The sequence below is a fragment of the Xiphophorus maculatus genome, chromosome 18 (assembly GCF_002775205.1).
Source record: "Xiphophorus maculatus strain JP 163 A chromosome 18, X_maculatus-5.0-male, whole genome shotgun sequence".
Lineage (NCBI taxonomy): Eukaryota > Metazoa > Chordata > Actinopteri > Cyprinodontiformes > Poeciliidae > Xiphophorus > Xiphophorus maculatus.
In genome coordinates this window covers 23,187,230-23,206,448 of record NC_036460.1, presented here as the reverse complement: position 1 = coordinate 23,206,448, position 19,219 = coordinate 23,187,230, and the positions used below count along the sequence as shown (strand labels likewise).

Here is a 19,219-nt window from a genome sequence, read left to right as displayed (position 1 = left end):
ATCCACCCCTTTGGATTCCTGGCCGCCTGTTTGCTCTCCAAGCTACTGCCTTGTGGAAAACTTTTCTCCTGATTTTTCTTCTGTTCACAACAAATATAACTATAGGTTCACATTTATTATTGTTCATTGGCTATCTCTACTTTCATATTTGGTGTTAAGCAATGATGTTCCTTGTGTAACATCATTGAATGGCTTCAGCAGGAGGATATCTAAACTTCTCTCCAAAACCCTCAGCTGTTACAGTATCAGAATGTGAAGCTGCATTTTAAATCAAAGACTTTGGATCTTTTACTATAAAGTACAGACCAAAAGTTTGGACACACCTTCTAATTCAATGGGTTTTCTTTATTTTCATGACTATTTATAAGGCAAGAAATCCCACTTATTAACCTGACAGGGCAGGTTGACCTATGAAGTGAAAACCATTTCAGGTGACGACCTCTTGAAGCTCATCAAGAAAATGCAGAGTGCGTGCAAAGCAGTAATCACAGCAAAAGGTTGCTACTTTGAAGAAACTAGAATATAAGGGGTATTTTCAGCTGTTTTACACTTTTTTGTTTAGTGCATATTTCCACATGTGTTATTCATAGTTTTGATGCCTTCAGTGTGAATCTACAAGGTCAATAGTCATGAAAATAAAGGAAACTCATTGAATTAAAAGGTGTGTCCAAACTTTTGGTCTGTGCTGTATATTTACGTTATCTTTTTTTCCATCTGAACGAGACACATAGCCTATTCCTGGCCAACGACGACAACAAAAACAGCTGCAAAGAAAGGACAAACGGTCGATGCAAAAGAAAAGTCACTTGACAGTTGTTCTGCTTGGTCTGTTTATTAGAGGTATATTGGCAAACATTGTACAAGCTCTTGCTGAAACGTTTCCGTTCATAGAGGAAAATGCATCACTGTAAAACACACAAAGCTCAGCAGAGAACACATTGAAAGCCCCTGTTTTAAAAGGCACTAAAGGCCGAGTTTTTACTATCCGTCACATCGCACACATGCAAACACAACTATAGCAAGGACACCTGTGTTACACACTTCAGCTGCTAGAACACACAGAGCTTCCGGCTGATGTGTTAGTTCAGTTCCTAGAGGTAATACCACATATGTCTGCTACCATGTGTTGCACACCAAAAAGGCAGGTGAAGCGTCAAACACTGTTAATTTCAATATACTAAACATTCGTTGGGATGTAAAGCTACCATTAAGTACTTTGTGTGGCTGGCAGGCTTACATGTTTGCTCTGATGAGTGCAGATATTTTAAATATTTTCTAGATTAAATACACCATACTGCTGCTTTCTTTAAATACATAATGTGTCTCTTAACTTAAAGTTCACTTTTTTATGTAAAAATCACGACACAACCATTATATGAAGTTTTGCAAAAAACCTTTTACAAAATTCTTTCTTTCTTTTTTTTTTCTTTAAATAATAATGATAGCAATACATTCAAATAATAGCATATTAATTCCTCAGCATTATTGTTTTAAATAGCTTGTGACGTAGTGGTTGCTTGTATGCTACAGTCATTCTTGATATCAGCTTACGTAGCAACAAATTTTCCCTTCTTCTCATTCAAATACTGCCGATAAGACACTGTAGCACAAAGGCTTTACTGACATGCTGGTGCCGTCGTCATATTTATTTCAAACACAGTTGATTATTCAGGTCAAGTCAGGCAGAAGTACATAGGATTGCTTGAAGTGCACAGGAGCTTAAATGTGTCCTGAGGACAGAGATGTTGACAAGCTGACCCACAAGTCTTTGGCCTCAAGTCCATGTCAGGTTTCAAATCTTTCACGGCAGATGCATGCGGTCTGGTCTTCCTAAAACAGCAAGGCTCTGTGGGTAAAATCCTGATCTAGCGCTTAGTACTTTTGATTTAATTTGTGAAAAAAAACAAAAACGTGAATTACTTTGAAAATTAATTACAAAATACCTGAACAAAACTCTAAATGTGGACTTAAAAAACCTGCTGAACTAGGGCAACACTTTAATGTCAAACCGGTTCATGAGTCTAACAGGAAGTGCTTTTATTGTGAGGACGTCTCTTTGTATAGCTGTATGTAGCACCTGTTAATCCCACAGATCAAATAGCCTCATTCTTTACTCTGCGAGAGATTAGTCTTGGATTATGGTTTTTCTTCTTTCTTTGAGGTTTAAGATGAGCCAGATTATTGGGAAACCAAGTGCTAGCTCTACATTTAAAAACTTCGTTTATAGCTGGCAATAAATGTTCCAAGTTGATTGTTTAATCAAAAATGTTAAATGAAACATCATGTGGTGAACAAATTAAAAGTAAGATGCTAAATTTAATAAAATATAACAGGAAATGCTTTTGTTTTGAAGGAATTGAAGTGATTTTTGTGATGGTGCTGCCTTGTGAGACAATAAGATTTACTTATTTAGCGGCGTGTTCATCTGCCATTGTCATGAATCTACAGCTAACATGAATAGGTTGTTATGAACCATTAATAGCCCACAGTCTATGAATCATGATGGTTAATAAATCAACCGCATCCTTTACTAGGATGAAACGAACATCTCAACAAACTTGAAAGCTACCGTTAGCTCCTTCTACTGGCACATCCTGTTCAGTCATTAGTGTACACTCTGGTAACGTAGAAGATTCACAACATTTCCTAAGGTACTTTCACCTCTGATTGCACAAAAAGAAGTACCAGACCATGAGTCTGAGCTGGTTCTAAAGTCTTTACAGCGAGAGTTTGTGTCAAGTCTGAAGTCTGTTTCTGCAGCTCAGCGTAGAGTTTGAGTCTCCATCTCTGTCCTTCAGTGACTTCTGTTTCTAGTCAGGAGGTTGGCTGCCTTCCTTCACCTGTGCTTTCCTACAGGTTGCTGTCATTCATGCAGACCTTTTGTTGTCAAAGCATTCGATGTTAAAGCATTGGCTTCTCACAGTGGAGCTAGTAGATTGGCAGTGAATGATGTAAACGGCTGCAAAATTGCAAAATGGAAAATAGAGCATCACTCCTGGCAGTTTATTTCTGTCATCAATATGTTGCACATTATTTCTCTCAAATATTCTTATACTTTAAACTCTCTCTTCCAGTCAACACTGTTTGCTCCTGATAATGATAACTTAGCTGCTCTATCCCATCATCACTCTCCTCTCTGCTCATATTTCTGTTTGCTGTATTTTTTTTGTGTTTTTTTTTCAGTCTCTGTCTGTCTGTTTGCAGCTTTCTGGCCTCTTCCTCCCGTCCTTCTGTTCTTTCAGTCTCCTCTTTGTTTCCTTGTCAGGGTCGCTGCATCTGAGCCCTCCGGTTCCTCTACCAGCAGCCGCAGCTTTCCACCACCATGTCCTGGTAATTCTTTAACACGACTCTGTCGTGATTGTCCAGGTAAAGCAGGGCAATGGGGCTGAGGGAGGTCGGGACGCAACAGGCCCGGGGCACTGCTCCGTTCACAGAGTTTACCATGGTTTGGACCACGGCATGGCTGGAGGCGTTCATGTGGTCGGCCAGAGGGTAACGGCACTCTCCCAGGCAGAAGAAGGCGTCATAGCCGCTCGGCGCGATGATCCATTTGTGCCAGCCCACATCTCTGAAATCTACATGTAGAGGATGACGCCGGCACCTGCCACGGGAAAGCCGCTTCAGCTTAGCGGGACTGCCGTTTCTTTTCACTCTTCCACGATCACGCCAGCTTACCTCCCCTTTGTCGTCCCCCCAGCTCTTCATGGAGTAACCCATTTTTCGGGTCTTCCCCCAGCCTTGGTCTCTATTGTGGCCTTTGCCGCTTCTCTTGGTCTTCATGTTTGACCCTTTTCTAGCCTTAATCCACTTGCTGTTACCAGATGTTCTCCTGCCGTGTTTGACTAAAGGCTCTCCATGGCCGTCATGACTGTAAGTCACCAGGAGGGGTCTCTCCTGGGCCCAGCTGTGATCGTCCTGTCCCACCGACCTGGACACCCTCAGGTGTCTCTCCTGATGTTGCTCTGACTGATTATCACCTGCAGCAGAAGAGTTGCTCTGGTCAGGTGAGGTGGTGCTGTTTTCAGGTCTGACCTCCAGGAGAAAGCCCAAGCTGCCAGTCCCACCATGGGCTTTACGGAGGAGGTCCGCATTTAGGCTAAATGCCTCCCAGAAACTACCGGCTTTAATGCCATGGAGGCCACTGGTGAGTAGTCTTGTCTCAAGCAACGTGGGCTCAGGATCCTCATAGTGTTTAGAGAGGTACAGGTTTAATCTGTGAGGCCCGGGGCCCAGGGACACTGCCTGGCTGCGGAGCAGGCGAAGCTCAGCAGAGAGAACCGTTTCATCTTGAGGTATGGAGGAGATGTTGAAGGAAATGTGCACTCTTGTCTGATCTCTTATTTTGGTGTTGTCTCCAGAGGAATCTGAGAGGGAAAAAAAAGAGCAGGGAAGAAAAAAAAACTTAGTGTGATCAGACTTCAAATAAAGAATACTAACAATTGTTTTTGTAAAAGTCTAAGCAGTTTTAGTATGGCCAACAATGACGCCAAAATTAGCACAAAGTAAGGTGGTGCAAGAAGTGGGCGTGTCCTACATGCAACACATAGAGGCGCCAAATACAGATGGGTAAAATGGTTTTCTAGTTGACATTTTCTGGTTTTAACAGCTGTTTGTGCATGTGTGAATGACATCAGCATATATTATTAGACCAGCCCTTGTTTCTTTTATAGCTTTTATTGCCAACTGTATTGATTGTTGTCAGCTTTGGATTTTCTGATTGAGCCGTACAGAACTTTGGCTGCCTTTAGTTTTTAAAGCACTTTATAAATGAATGAATGAATGAATGGATATAGTATTATCCAATTTTCTTTTTGTTTTTGATTGAGCTGATCACTTTTTGCAATACACAACATAAAACCTGAACTCTGACACAACACACACAACAGATTCTGTAGGTGTCCTTGTCGACTTTGGGAGATGGAAAGTTTTGGTTCTAACTTTCCGTCAAGTTTTGAAAACCCTACAGACACATCAACTAATATGGCAGTCAATACTATGGCATGAGAGTTTCATTGTATCTGTTGTGGCCTCAAAATCACAAAGTCAGGCTCTTGCTTCAGAAAGGTTTACAAAGAACAGAAAGCAAAAACCTAAAGTAAAAGCATGTAGTTTAACTTGGGGAGATGTTTCTTCATAAAAGGTGAAACAGTCCTCAGATTCTAATTTTTATTTATTTATTTATTTTTTAACCGAACACTCACAGGTGTTTTTTCACTGACTAACAAAAGTCATGGAAGCCCCCATAAAAAATCTTGTTCTCTTACCCAGATTAAAGTGGAAAGATATCTATGACAGTACTTTTAAAAAACGTGAATTAGCCAAAAGGCCTGCACTCTGCTCAATTTATCCAATTTATGCCGTATTTATTGCAGTAGCTATACCATGATGTTTCTTTAATTTGATGTTTATTTGCTGTGTTTGAGCGGGAGGTCCAAGTCATAAATATTGGCGCTAAAGCCTTAGGTAATAATGGAAGTTATGAAGTAGGCTGTAAATCAGATGGCTTAGGCTGGTTTAGAGATATTGCTGACCCAGGAGTCAAACTGCTGGAGCAAATGCTATAATAAATAACCAAAAACGGAGAGCGAGAACATATCTCGTTTTAAACAGATTTCACGACTGAAATACCAACTGCAAAGCCCGATACCCCCAATGCTGCAACCATTAGCACTTTAGATTTAAATAATTGCAATTTTCTGGAGGTTTGGGGTTCTCTCTTTGACCCTAAGAATTAGAAATGATTCCAGGTGTGTTCAGATCCGACTTTCTCAGGTTTGATCCAACAGGCCCTAAAATAACAGGCTTTCCAAGCAGATAACAGCACAACAAACGCCGTTAAGTAGAGACAATAACAGAATGTGATTTTCTTGCAAAGAGCTCCTCAGTCACAGGCCATAATTTCAGGGCTTGTGTTGGAATTAATGGCAACATGAAAGGAGGACTGGAGGGGTCAAGAGGGTCCCAACTAATGTTTGCCCTCATCCTCTGTGACAGGGCAACTGAGGCGTAATGAGGGGAGCAACACGAAAAGCCCAAATATTACACAACCCAGGACGAAAAGCGTGAAAAATATATTTTCACCCTTACAGATTTCTTGTGGTTTTGCTTTTCTTGGTCACACTTTAATGTCTCTGGCAAAGATAACCTGAGAAAATCTATCATGGCCTTTTCAAGTGATTTACTTTATGAATGGAAGCTTGACATTATGTGGAAAAGCAATTTCTCCCTAAACTCAATAACTGGTTGTGCTCTCTATGCAGGCAACAACCGCCGTCAAGCATTTATGACAACTGGTAATGAATCTTTTGAACCACTTTGGAGATATTTAGCCTCGCTCTCTCTTTTTTCTGCAGAAGGATTTTAACTAGGACACACTAGATGTTTTCACTCATGAAAGGTCAGTTGAGGGTCACGCCACAGCATCTCAATTGTATGCACACCTTCACCAAGCAGATCCTGTTCGGTTAGAAAGTGCAGCCCTGGATAAATGAAGAGACCACTGCACTGAACCCCACGTGGTTATTCCACCAAATATTGATTTCTGAACTCTTCCTGAGTTAAAACATTAGTGTTGTTGTTTCTAAATGAATACAAACTTGTTTTCTTTGCATTATTTTAGGTCTGAAAGCACTCCATGTTTTCTTTAATTATTTTGACCATTTCTCATTTCCTGTAAATAAATACAGAATTTTTGCTTGGTATTTCAGAGACGTATTGTCAGTTCAGTAGTTCATAGAATAAAAAAAACAATGTTCATTTTACTCAAACATTCATATAAAGAGTAAAATTAGAGAATGGATATTTTTGCAGTGGTCTCTTAATTTTTTCCTGAGCTGTATATGTACAACTTTAAAAATTTGCACTGAACAAGAAAAAAATGGGAACGGCAAAATAAACTGAGGTAACAAAACAAGTAAGAAGAGTCACAACTGATGACCCAAAGAGAAATTGCACTTTTAAGACACTCAAGGAATTGCTTTGACTGTAATCAATGTTTTGATTAAAGATATGAAAAAGCGATTTCTCATCTAAGCGCCATGTTCCGCTGTGTTTACCGACTCTCACTGTTCAAACGTAAAAAACCCTAAAGCTGTCGAGACGTGTCAGAACCAGCAGCGAGCTTACCACTGTGGTGAAAGCTGCGAATAGTGTTGGCCTGCTGAATGTGGTGGCTGGGGAAGCTGAACGTCGGGTCTTCCAGCAGATGGTACTGCTGCTGGTGGAAGCGATAAAGGTCGAGGAGGTACTGCGGCACCGGCACGTCGGGCCTGGGGTTCGGCTGAGACTGCAGGCCCAGCCGGCTCAGGAGGAGAGACTGGATGGTCTGAGCCAGACCGGGATCGGGCAGCGCTGCGGCGGGCGACGGGGACGAAGGGGTCGGGGGCACCCTGCCACTGTCAGTCTCGCTGGATTCTCCACCCTGGCGGCCAGACGAGGCTTGAGGTAGCAGCAAGACCATGAGGAGCAGGAGGTTAGCAGGGAGCATGGTGGACCTGAAGCAGGAGGAAATGGTTACTGCATCTACCTTGCAAAATGGTTATTTCTCCTAAGGTTTCGCACATTTCGTCGCAAAACACGTAATGTTTTATGTGGATTTCATCTGATACACCAACACAAAGTAGTGCATAGTTTTGAAGTGACAGAAAATCTATTATTTGATGAATTGCAATCTGAAAGTGTGGCGTGCATTTGAATCCAGTTCCCCCGAGTTGACGCTTTGTGGAATCGCTTTCCTTTGCAGTTTCAACTAAAAGTCCTCCAGGGTCTCTGCCACGTTTGTATATAAAGACTGGAATTTGGCATTTCTGTTTTAGTAAAATAGCTCAGGGTCAGTCAGAATGGAGGAAGCGTAGCTATGAACATCAATTTTCATGTGTTTCCAAGGATTATTAGTTGCATTTGGGTCTTTACACTGACCAGACCGTTCAAACTCATGAAAAGGTTTTGATCTCGTTGTTCTACATGTTTTTACATACAATCCAAATTAAACACAGTGAAGTTTGTGGTTTCACGTTGACAAAATGGGACAAAAAGCTGCGCAGTAGTACATTTACGAGGCATTTTTGGTTGTCCTTACTGTTTGATTCCGGACCATTTCTGTTTAATGCAAAACAACAAACAAACAAAACCAAAGAAACCCCCCAAAAACAAGCAAATAAATTGTAAAACATAACGACAATACAAAGAGCTGGTTAAGAAATCTGCAGAAGCGATAGCCCCTTACAAGGTGTTCCAGCTCTGTGTATATCATGCTCATGTCCTTTTGCTTCCTGGACACACTAGTTTCTCATTAGTCTTCGGCCTTCATGTGGCATATGCTCAAGAAATTTACAGTCCACGAATCCATACCAAATGTTTACTTGTTATTCCTGCCTACTACGTTTTATTTTCCTTCTGCTAATTTATGGCGAAGCTCCGTACCCGCAAGGCCCATCTATCTCGGCGGACACCTCGACAGGAGCAATTAGGCAGCCTCCACCTGGAACATAATCATCTCATGTGAGCGCTTAGAGTGCTGAGCGTCACGACTTCTAGCATTAATCAGAGACAGTTGACTCTGGTGGCATGTTATGGAGTTGTAAAGACCTGCCACAATGACACATGACCTGCATTTTTTTCCCTCTACGTCTTCAAATCACCAGAGAATAAAGGCTTTAAAGCATCCAATAGCTTTCCATAACTTTGACTGCATGCAAGGGAGTGAAAAGAACATTTCCTAAGAGCCAAATAATAGATCTTAATAAAACTAACAGCTCTGATAGATAGTTCTTTAGATTTGTTCGTTTATGAGAAAAACATAAAGCCACGTTTACAGCTCCGGATGGATCACCCGATCCATCTGCCCTCATTAAATGAGTGGTTTCCAATTTATTTACCAAATAAAAAAGAACAGAAAACAATTTACAACATTAAGTAACACAAGGCCACGTAATGGCAACGCAAACAGCATTAAAAACCTGTAAAAAAATAAAAATACTGATTTATATCCACATGTTTGCTAGCTATAAATGTATGAAAAAATTTCAAAAATTCTGAAAATGAATTTAATTCTTCCCACTAAGGCCAATTAAGTTGGCCTTAGTGTTTCAATTTAGCTTTTTGCCAGTGTAGGATCAGGCATATGAGTGTGAAAAATCAGGAAACCGATTTTAATGGTTTCTGTGAAGAGGTTTAAATATTTTAGGTTTCTTTGTTTTTTTAAAGTAGAGCTATTGGTGCTTAATAATCAGGTAGGAATTACTTACACTTACTGAATCACAGCGACATCCGTCCGCTTCACCAAAGAAATTAGTTCACATAACTGAAAAAAACACATTTGAACATTGAATAATCTGGATCTGTTGACGGCTCGTAGGAGGTGGTTGAGTGACGCTCTCTGTGTCGGCGCGGGAACCACGTGGCTCGAAAATGGGGTCACACAATTACCGCCGTGACCTGGCTAACACCCAGCCTCTTTGTGGTGCAGGTGTCAATAATGAAGGGTAACTACAAGCCAGCGCGGCAACAGCTCGCCTGACCTCAGTACGGTTACGGTACCTAAAGATCAGCGACATGGACAAAACTTGCTAAAAGGCGATATGAGCTACCGAACACATTGGAGTAGAAATTTCACCAGTTGATCCCACAGAGGCAGATTCCTAAAAGTGCGATGGCTTTTAGGATGGATGAAGTATTTTTCACTGTACGAGCACTCCCATATCTCCAGTTTTCTCACCTCTATCTCCTTATCTCATCTCTGTAGGGGACAGAGAATCGATTAGGGCCTCTGCAGCGAGATAACGGTGGCGTTTATGGGTGAGTAAACATATAATGATCCTGTAATGACTCTTAATCTTGCCATATTGTCAGCACAGAGGTAAGAAGGAGGTCACAGGTGTGAAGGCGTGTATATTTTTTATGCGTGTTGTTCAAACTGTGCACGGTTCAAAGGGCAGGCATGGGAAAACGAGCCACCTCCTACCGTGGGATTGTTGCTGGGTATCCATTAAACTCTGGCAGCTCCACCCTGAGCTGTTGCACCTGAGGCAGCGTAGCAGAGGACAATTATAGATTAGACACTGCTGGACGGCCTCTCCCTTATACTGTGGAAGCTTGTAAAGGAGATTAAGGACAACAACACCACCTCTCTCTTCTGTGCTTTCCTCACCTACAAAAAAAAAAAAAAAACACCCAAGTGACTGAGGTTCAAAGGTTTGGCTGTCACACAGCAAGGTGTGTCTGAGGCTGTGCGACGCCGAGAAACGAAAAGGAAAAAGAAAGACGGGGGAAGGCTTCCTTGGTCGTTGTACGACAGCTATAATTTTCCATCACACTGTTTTCATGGCTTGAAATTTGTTTTAATTAAGAGACGTTTAGGACAACAGAAGTTTCCTGTGATGGTGTAGTATCACACCTAACCTGTGACGCTGCCAGTCAGCTGGCTGCAAGAAGTCTACTGTGCTTTTATGTCATTCGAAAGAAAGCCAAGTTTGGCTGTTTGGAAATATTCTGACATAACAACATAACCGATTCAGTTATGTTGTGGAAATTAAACAAGCACCACTTAATATTTTTCCATTGTATTTTGGTAACTAGTTAGTGATCGAGGTGTGGGAAGCTGTTGAGGCCTGTTGACAACCTAATATGAGCCTGTTTGACTTTTACTACATTATAAGGATCATAAGTGCCAAAAAATAAAATCACTGTCTACAACAAAACTTACTAGAAGTTCATTTGATACATTTAAAGTAATGATAAATAAATGTTGTTGATTAGTAAGTGGTTCGATCATCTCGCACATCTTTGTTTAAAATTACCTTTGATTATTTTGATAACCTGGTATTTTGCTCCGATAAAATGTCTAATTCAGGCGTGTCAAACTCATTTTCGTTTTGGGCCAAGACCATGAATGCTCTGAAAGGGCCGGCTGTGCCAGAATGTATTGATAAAACTTGTTCTCGAACTGATAAAATATCAATGAGTTCTTAAAATTAAATAATATTATTGAATGTCTTTTCAGTCCCTCCAGGATTTTGTGAATCTTTTTGTGAGTTTTCCAATAAAAATCAAAGTGTTTGTGGTACTAATTTGGAAATATTTGTGCTTATTTATGGCGGCAAATGCGACTTTTTATTACTCGCTGTACAGCTTATGGATTATATAATCTGACATAAATTAAAACTGAGGGAGCTGATTAGTACAAGTAAGAAAGTTTTTGACAGTTTATGAGGAAAATCTACAATAAACTCCCAATTAGCGCAGAAAAGTGTGTGGATTTGTTGATTTTGTGTAAATTTCCACAGTAATTATCAAGAAACTGGAGGGACTGACTGGTGTAACTCGGCAATAAACAGATAAAAACGGCATTGATTTGATTGCTAACATACAGTAATATTTAAGCACACTCAGTGTTTAGTCTAGAATCTAGAGGGCCACATAAAAAGATATGGTGGGTCTGATTTGGCCCACAGGCCTTGAGTTTGACACATGTGTTCTAATAGTATGAAAACTTTCAGAGCTGCAGAAGATATTAAATTGCATCACACATCAAAATAACAATGTGTGCAACATTGCATTTGCAAAGGACTGCTTGGTTGCAAGATTTGATGAGATATTAGTTACTATTTTCAGTGCCATACATGCAAATTCTGCATGCAAATAATATGTTTGCTGTGTTGGACAGATTTTCCCTGCTTCCTGTGATGTATATTTTCATAAAGAGTGGTTGGAACTTTGTGGAGAAAGAAAGGAAAGAACATCCGGGTCAGTCGCAATCAAAACCAATATCCAGCAGCAGCGTTGCAGTTGCATGTTTTCCTAATAACATGCAGCCGTTGTAACCATGAATAAAAGTGAGTGCCGTGGTTTGTAACTTCGTAAAATGCATCCGGACCAAACTGAAGGGAATTTTGCGAGTGATCTTTTTCTTCCTGTCCAACCTGAGTCTGGCCTGAACTTGAAATAATGAAATGTTTGGAGGGTGTACTCTGTAATTAAAGGGTCATAGATACGGTGAAGGTTTCAAGGTAAAAGAGTCAAACACTGGTGTTTTTCCACCTTGTTTTTTTTTTTGTGGATGTATAAGATGTGGCCTGACCTGCTCAAGCACACAGTAGTGGGACCCTGGCGTGCAGCAGGTCAGCGTCGTTGCTGCCCTGACCCCGTATCTCTCTGAACTCGCTGATTAAAACCTCTGACCTCTGACGTCCGCCTCTCTTTTTATCTGTTTATTTCAAACTCTGCTCCTTTTCCCCTTCCTCCTTCCTCTTTGCATTCCTTGAACTTTGTCCTGTAGCTTTGTCCTTTATGTCGTCTTACAAAGCTGGTAAAATATGCTTTGTCTTTTTTTTTACGTTTAACCCCAGATGTTCTGCTGTTCAATATTTACCCACCTTTCTGCTGTCTGTTGCCATCCTGTGTTTGAAATATCTGTTTTCACGCTTTTCTGCATCACCTCCCCGTTACCCTATCAGTTGCTCTCCTTCCTTTACCCGCTAGGAAGGTTTTCCTTTTTTTTTTTTCCTCCCCAAAGTTTTAAGTGAATGGTGTTTTTACGGAAAAGCGTAGCAGACTGTTGCTAGGCCGGGGGGCCGGTGTGTCACCGCAGCCGGCTGATTTATCCACCGCTGCTGTCTTCATGTTACGCCTGGTTCCTTAACTTTCCCTTCCTGTTGTTCTTCCCGTGTTTCTTTTCCCAAATTCCTTCTTTCACTCTCTCTGATTTAATCCCCGCTCTCCTCTTCTTGGCCCTCGTTTTTCAACGCAGTCGACCTATTATTTCTGAACTTGATACGTGCTGCAAACAAGCCACAGGGCTTGTTTTTGCTCTCTGAGCAAATAGTTAAGGAAATATTAAGTTATTGTAACTCGTGAGCCAAAAGTGTGACATACATGCATCTTTTCATGATTTCTCTCCAAAATCAGCTCTTTTTTTTACATGCTGTGGGACGTGTTAGAGAAAAAGCTTAACATGCTTAACTGAGGTTCTCCTATGAATGCATGTTCACCTGCTGCTAAAATTTTTAACAACACTCTTCATTGTGGATGTTGCTGCTGAGTGAAGACAATTCAGGAATTGCTATTTTCAGCATTAGGAGGAAAGAAAGAGATGTAATAAGCTTTAAAAAAAGGAAATTGTCCTCTGCTGGAGGAATTCTAGATTGTAGCATCTCTCTACACTAACTCTGGTTAGTGTGGAAAAAGTATTCACTGCAGTCAGAGTTATATGTGAGCTCATTGTATTTTCACTTTATACCAGGAGGCATCAAAGATAAGGACAGAGCATTTCCATTATCATCTTCAATGTTGCTAACGTCCTTAATTGCACCTATTGCCTGCTATTAAGGCAATTATAAGATGCTAAATTAGACACAATTGACCATCTGCATGCTGTAGGATGGAGGAATAACGCTGTTGAAGTGACAATAACTGTAAAAAACAATCCTAAAAGTGCCAAGACTTAAAAATGAATTCAGTTTACATTAAGACATATTAGTTAGTTTAGGTTTCTTGAGTCTGTTTCTTTATCTCTTTGCAAGTCACACAAAAAGGACCAGAACAATATTAATGTTTAAATTCAAATATTTTTGAGTAGGCTCTAAATAGACCAACAAGAGGCAAAAGAAATGCAGTAATTGCCTGGAGACAAAAGGTGATCAGCATGTCAGCCAGTGACTTCTTGTCTCAGTTTAAAATGAAACAGGTGGAGGTGTTTGGGTGGATGTCTAGACCCGGTTGGGAGGGACAGCTCTGCGTTAGGACACACTGTAAAAAAATAAGTGTAAAATCTACAGTAAATTACTGGCAGCAGGGTTGAGCGAATTTCTGTAATCTTTACAGTAACCTCCCTGTAATTTTACTGTGATTTTATTATGGTTTTACTGTCATTCTATTGCAGGGTTACTGTAAATTTATTACATTAGAAAAATGTACTAAAGGCAGAAAGACATTTTAACAGTAACTGAACTAATTTGGTCGCTGCTAGCTGTTAAAAGTTAATTATTGCATACCAAACTCACAATAACTATTAATATTTTTTTTTCTAATTTCAAGGAAATAATAATAATAAAAAAACATATTTAAATGACTTTATTCCATTGTAAATTTAAAAACAAATGATGGGGAGGGACCTTTAACAGTTGATCAGAGTTTGAATGTTGCTTCTACTGTACAAAAGTTTCCATCAACACCAGCAGGATTTGCTAGATTGGTCTAAAAACTTGCTAAGTTTGGAAGAGTCACTGTATTTTGTACAAAATGTTATGTCAGTAATTTCCTCAGGCTGTGAGAGAGCGAGCGATAGCAAGACTTCAGGAAGCCCGGAGAAAGCTGCTCTAGTTTTATCATTTTGAGTTTTCAAGCTCCACCTGCCATGGAGCATGCCGGGTGTGGAAATGTTGCACATCTTACTGCAAAGGTTTGGGTTTTAAATCAGAAATCTTCAAATCCAGTCCTTGAGGTTTGGCGTCCAGCAACTTTTCCCTTCTGCAACACACCTGAGGTGATTCGGTCCATTCAGGTGTTTTGGAGCAGAGACAAGTCTACAGGTTGCAGTGCAGTACTAACCCTTACCCTCAAGGCCTTTAACTGAAGACACCTGAATTGTCTTGTAATACAAACAGTTGTAATTGTTCATACAGAAGGCCAAACTCTGGAACCATTTGTCACACATGTCATGACTTCGCCGCATGACCGCTCGCTGCAGGTAGGCTAGGAAAACATATTCTGCTCTCTGCCTTTTTATCAGATCTTAAAGAAAAATTGACGTTGGTATCAGCAGGTCAAAGACTTACAAAGATGCAGCTCTTGTTCTTATTGAACAACTTTAACATGTGGATGTAATACATGATTTCTGACAGCTGAAGTAATGTGTTTTGTTTTTTTTTAGAAGAAATGCTATCATAACAGACTTTTAGGGTCGTAGGGGATATGCAGAAAAATACACACACAAGCGGTAAAAACAGGCAGACGCAGTGAGGTGTGCGTGAATGGACGTGGAGAGTTGACATTTTGGAGATCGGAGGATCTGGACAACCCCTGCTCCACCTGCCCTGTCAGGTAACCATGACTCACAGCGCTTTGCTCTCATCTGCAGGTCGTACAGCGGCGTTAATGCGCTCCATCCTCCCGCGGCTTATCGCCACGGCCGGAGACGCCTGGAGGTCCCAGCGACACTGGCACGCTGCGGTTTGCAGGAGGCCCCACGCTGACGCGCAACACGTCACCAGCATCAGTGGAAACACTGACATGTCCAACCCGCAGCTGCCGAAAGCTCAGAGACTGCTCTCGTTATGTGTCTGACAGCTAAACGGATGTGAAACGCAGAACTAAAAAAAAAGAAAAAAGGAAAAAGAAAAACAGCTCTGCTTTTTGCATTAAATCTGACGAGTGTTAACGCTGAGAGCCAGATCATGCTGTGCATGCTGAAGCAGCGGTGAGTTATGCTCTTTGAACTCATAATGGGCGCATTATTCTCAGACAGGTTGCTCACCGGGATGAGATTTTGATTGAGTTAAAAAAAGAACAGTTTGAGGGGAACGTTTGCATCTGTGTGTTTTTCCCCAGAGTGGCTAATGGGTTCAGCAGCACTGTTCCTGTGGCCTGTTGCATGACAGATAGATGTGTGTGTGTGCGGGGGTGGGTGGGCGTGTGTGTGTAAGGATGAAGTACTCACGTCCAGGTGTGGTGGGATGTATGCAGAGTCCATGGTTTATCCTTGAGCTCCAGTGTTACGATCCCTTGCCTAGTTCTTTCGCTCCTTTGGACAGAAAAAGGCAAAGTGAACTAATTGCACTGTCTCTGTCTCTGCCTGCCCCTCTAGGACCAACCAGGCTAAGTGTTCAGGGTCTCTATAGGTATCTCTGCTCGCTCCATGTTTTTCTTTCCTCGCTCAGATTCTCATCCTGTTGTCACTGTCAGATAAGCAAACTCTTAAAAACATCCACCGGCTTCCCTTTTCTTTGCCTGCCTGACCTCAGCTGGTGAACGCCATCCTCCTCTCATTCTCCTGCACTTCCAGCCCTGTTTGCTAAAAACGCAGCTGGTGGCCGCAAGAGAAAAACAAGCCTTGTGTGTCTTCACTTGTATCACTGGCAATAACTCCCTCTTGTTTCTAAACCTCCTCACTGCGTCTCACTCCTTCCCTCTCCACTCTGTTCCTCCCTTTTGTATCTCCTCCCCCTTTCCTCCCACTCTTTCTATCTCTCCCAGCAGCACACACACACACACACACACACCTCCACACGCACACGTCGCACACACACAGCTGGCAAACTTAGTTTAACTCTGACTTTCCTTGAGTGTCAGATCTTAAAATATGCTCTCACATAAATCCTCCCCCCTCATTGCACGGAGCCGCTTTAAGACGAAACACATTGATCTACCTGATCGGGTCAAGATAACCCTGGAGCTTTGCGATCACAGGCAGACCGATTGTTCCCCTCCGTCAACAAACTCACCTGCTGTGTTTCATTGGCAACGTTTGACTTTTTCAGCCGGCATGCTCGCAGACGGTCCCTCCGTCATTATAAATACTCGTGACAATCAGAGCGAAGAGACTCAGTCACAGAACAGAGGTATGAATGGATGACTCATGAGAGCTGCCATGAAGTCACCGCAGCTGGGATTTGTGATTGGATCAAAGTTTAAGAAAAAGAAAAGTGCAGGACTGCTGGGCTTCTCCATGATGGGTTGAAGCAAGGTGCATCCGTCCTTCCAGAACGGAGCAGGCGGGCGGGGGTGAATTTGTATTCATGAGGTAAACCCATGAGAAAACGTCTCTTTAGGATGCATCGTCTCTCATATTAGATCTCATCTGGAGAATCACTCACCCACGTCCCTCGGCTCCTCCTCCCTTGTCCCCTCCACTCCCTCTTCCAGTCCACTCTTGTACACACACACACACACACACACACACACACACACACACACACACACACACACACACACACACACACACACACACAGACGCATACTCAACCACAGACCTCATTCATCCCCAGATGGAGTAATTGTCCCACTGCAGTGAGACACAGGCACAGAGAGACAGACCCGGACGCAGGGCGTTTGAAGGTTTTTGTCAAATTTGACTAATCATTGAATAATGACATTATTTTAGAAATGTATTACATTACCTGCAGATTGTAAGTCGCTGTCAACGCCTAAAATTAAAGACCCAGACCTACTGAACTGACCTTCAGTCATCAACACTGGTAGAGGAAATATACCTGTCATTCTCTCAACAAAGTGCTTTAGGAAATAATGAACTTTAACCCGTTGAACCAGATTTTGTCAATGCAATGGCAAATCTGACTTTGTTGCTGAAATTTTGAAGACTTAAGACGTTTACATCCAAACACAATCAGAACATTGAGTCTCAAAGGCGACCCACCCACTGAATTAATCAACCTGAGATCTGGTGGCGGAGGCAACAGGTGCAGGAGGGAAACGCCGGCAACCTTCTCCCAAGAAATACTCCGGCGAGTTCGGTGTCTTCTCTGGGGTCTCAATGGGAAATCCCTGAAAGACCCAAAGAGCAGGAGTCATCGTGGGATCCTTTGTTTGCAGTGGACAGTGGGTCTTGCCCAAACTCTTCCTGGATGCCGGAGCTCCTGACATTATCTCTGAAGCTGACCTCAGACATCCTTGGGAAGAAACTGATTTCAGCTGCTTGTACCCAGAATCTTGCACTTTGAGTTAAATCCTTCGACCATCAATGAGGGAGACACACCGGCACGTCAAGAGCTGCTTCAGCTCAATTCTTTCATTACAGAAGGAGCAGCAGTCTCATTACTGCAGATGAATCGTCTTTTCCATCTATCAATCTCCCGTTCTCTCCTAGCATCATAAATGAGATGCCAGGATGCCTTAACCACTCAACTTCAAACAGAAACTAACTCCTGACACAGAGGATAAGTCTATTGTCTTTTGAGTGTTTAGGTTTATGATGACAACCATGATTTAAAGACTCCCACAGAAGCACATCATCTACGAAAAGTAAACACCTTTAGTTTGTGTCCATAGCCATAGTGGGGGCCTGCGAGTAGGGGAAATCACAAATTAAGTATTTGATACAATTATCACTCCCAAAGAAAAAAATGTTTTATTAGACTGTGGATAAGTGTTTCTCATTTATCATTTGATTGTCTGATATCTGATTCTTCACTTGAAAGCAGCTATTTATTGTTACATTCATATCTCCTATTTGCTTCACTTGACGAATCGTCTTGGTCTTCATCTCAGTGCAGTTCTGAGTTGAACATGGACCATTTAAATCAGAATAGAATATTCTTTCTTGCTGAAATGTTCAAAAGTCTAATTCTAAAAAGACAAGGTTTCAAGTTAAACCCTATATATTTTTATTTCAAAGGCATTTTTGTTTTCTATTTTTATGTTTTCGACAACAAACTAGACACAGTAGTTTAATGAAATTGTTAACATAGGCGACTTTTTGTCGAGAAGGGATCTGTATTATGCACAAGTCTTCATCTATTGTCTTTCCCCTCCAATCCATGCAGGATGGTAACTTGTGTGTGTGTGTGTGTGTGTCTGGGCGTGGGCTCATGCATATGTGTGTATATGGCCTACCTCTAGCGATCATGGCCTATTCATGTAACTAGCGAGATGGGCAGAATAAAAAATTATACACACACTCCTCAACTAACAACAACATGTATATTTTTAGACCTTGGGAGGAAGCCAGAGTACCCAGTGAGTACGAACGCATGCCTGGAGAGCACATCCATACTGATCCATACAGAAAGACCCAGGTTTAATCCCTGGACCTTGTGGCTCTGTGGAAACGGTGCTAACTGTGTCATAAAGACACCCACACGTCCAACTACGGCTGATTTAGGGTGGAAAATTTGGATGCTATGTGTTTCAGATCAGTCGATGTTTCCAAAGCAAGAATAACGTTGACAGCTCACAGCTGCTCTAAAGGTCTGCTGAGTTGAAGATGATGCTTTCAGACAATGCTCAGCATTTAAAAGGTTAGATCGGTGTTATACATGTTTGTTGGCAGGACTCGATTTGGAACTTATTTGCTTTTCTGAAGATCATTGTTTGGAGGAGTGTTTAGTCGTTAGCTCTTCCTTCATAAATCCTTCCTTCTCTAAAGTAAGAGAACTAGCTTCACTGTTGATGAACTCTTTCTGCTCGCAATAATTTTCACAAATTACTTGGAAACAACTGGAAAATATATTTTTGAGAGCTAGAGATGGCGGACAGCAGCATCACTTTT

The 19,219-nt window shown here is 41.6% G+C and overlaps 1 protein-coding gene across 2 annotated transcripts; it reads right to left on the bottom strand.

Moving 5' to 3' along the window:
* Window positions 1–813: 813 nt before the first annotated feature.
* LOC102230387 (bone morphogenetic protein 2-like) lies at window positions 814–16,194 on the bottom strand. Of its 2 annotated transcripts, none has more exons than XM_023351818.1 (3): window positions 15,653–16,194; window positions 7,126–7,493; window positions 814–4,364 (listed from the first exon to the last, which is right to left on the bottom strand). In XM_023351818.1, the coding sequence occupies exons 2-3, from the start codon at window positions 7,484–7,486 to the stop codon at window positions 3,295–3,297; spliced, it is 1,431 nt and encodes a 476-aa protein (XP_023207586.1). In that variant the 5' UTR covers window positions 7,487–7,493; window positions 15,653–16,194; the 3' UTR covers window positions 814–3,294. The 2 variants fall into 2 exon arrangements, with proteins under 2 accessions (XP_023207586.1, XP_023207587.1); XM_023351819.1 differs by lacking the exon at window positions 15,653–16,194 and adding an exon at window positions 9,246–10,130.
* Between the last annotated feature and the right edge of the window lie 3,025 nt (window positions 16,195–19,219).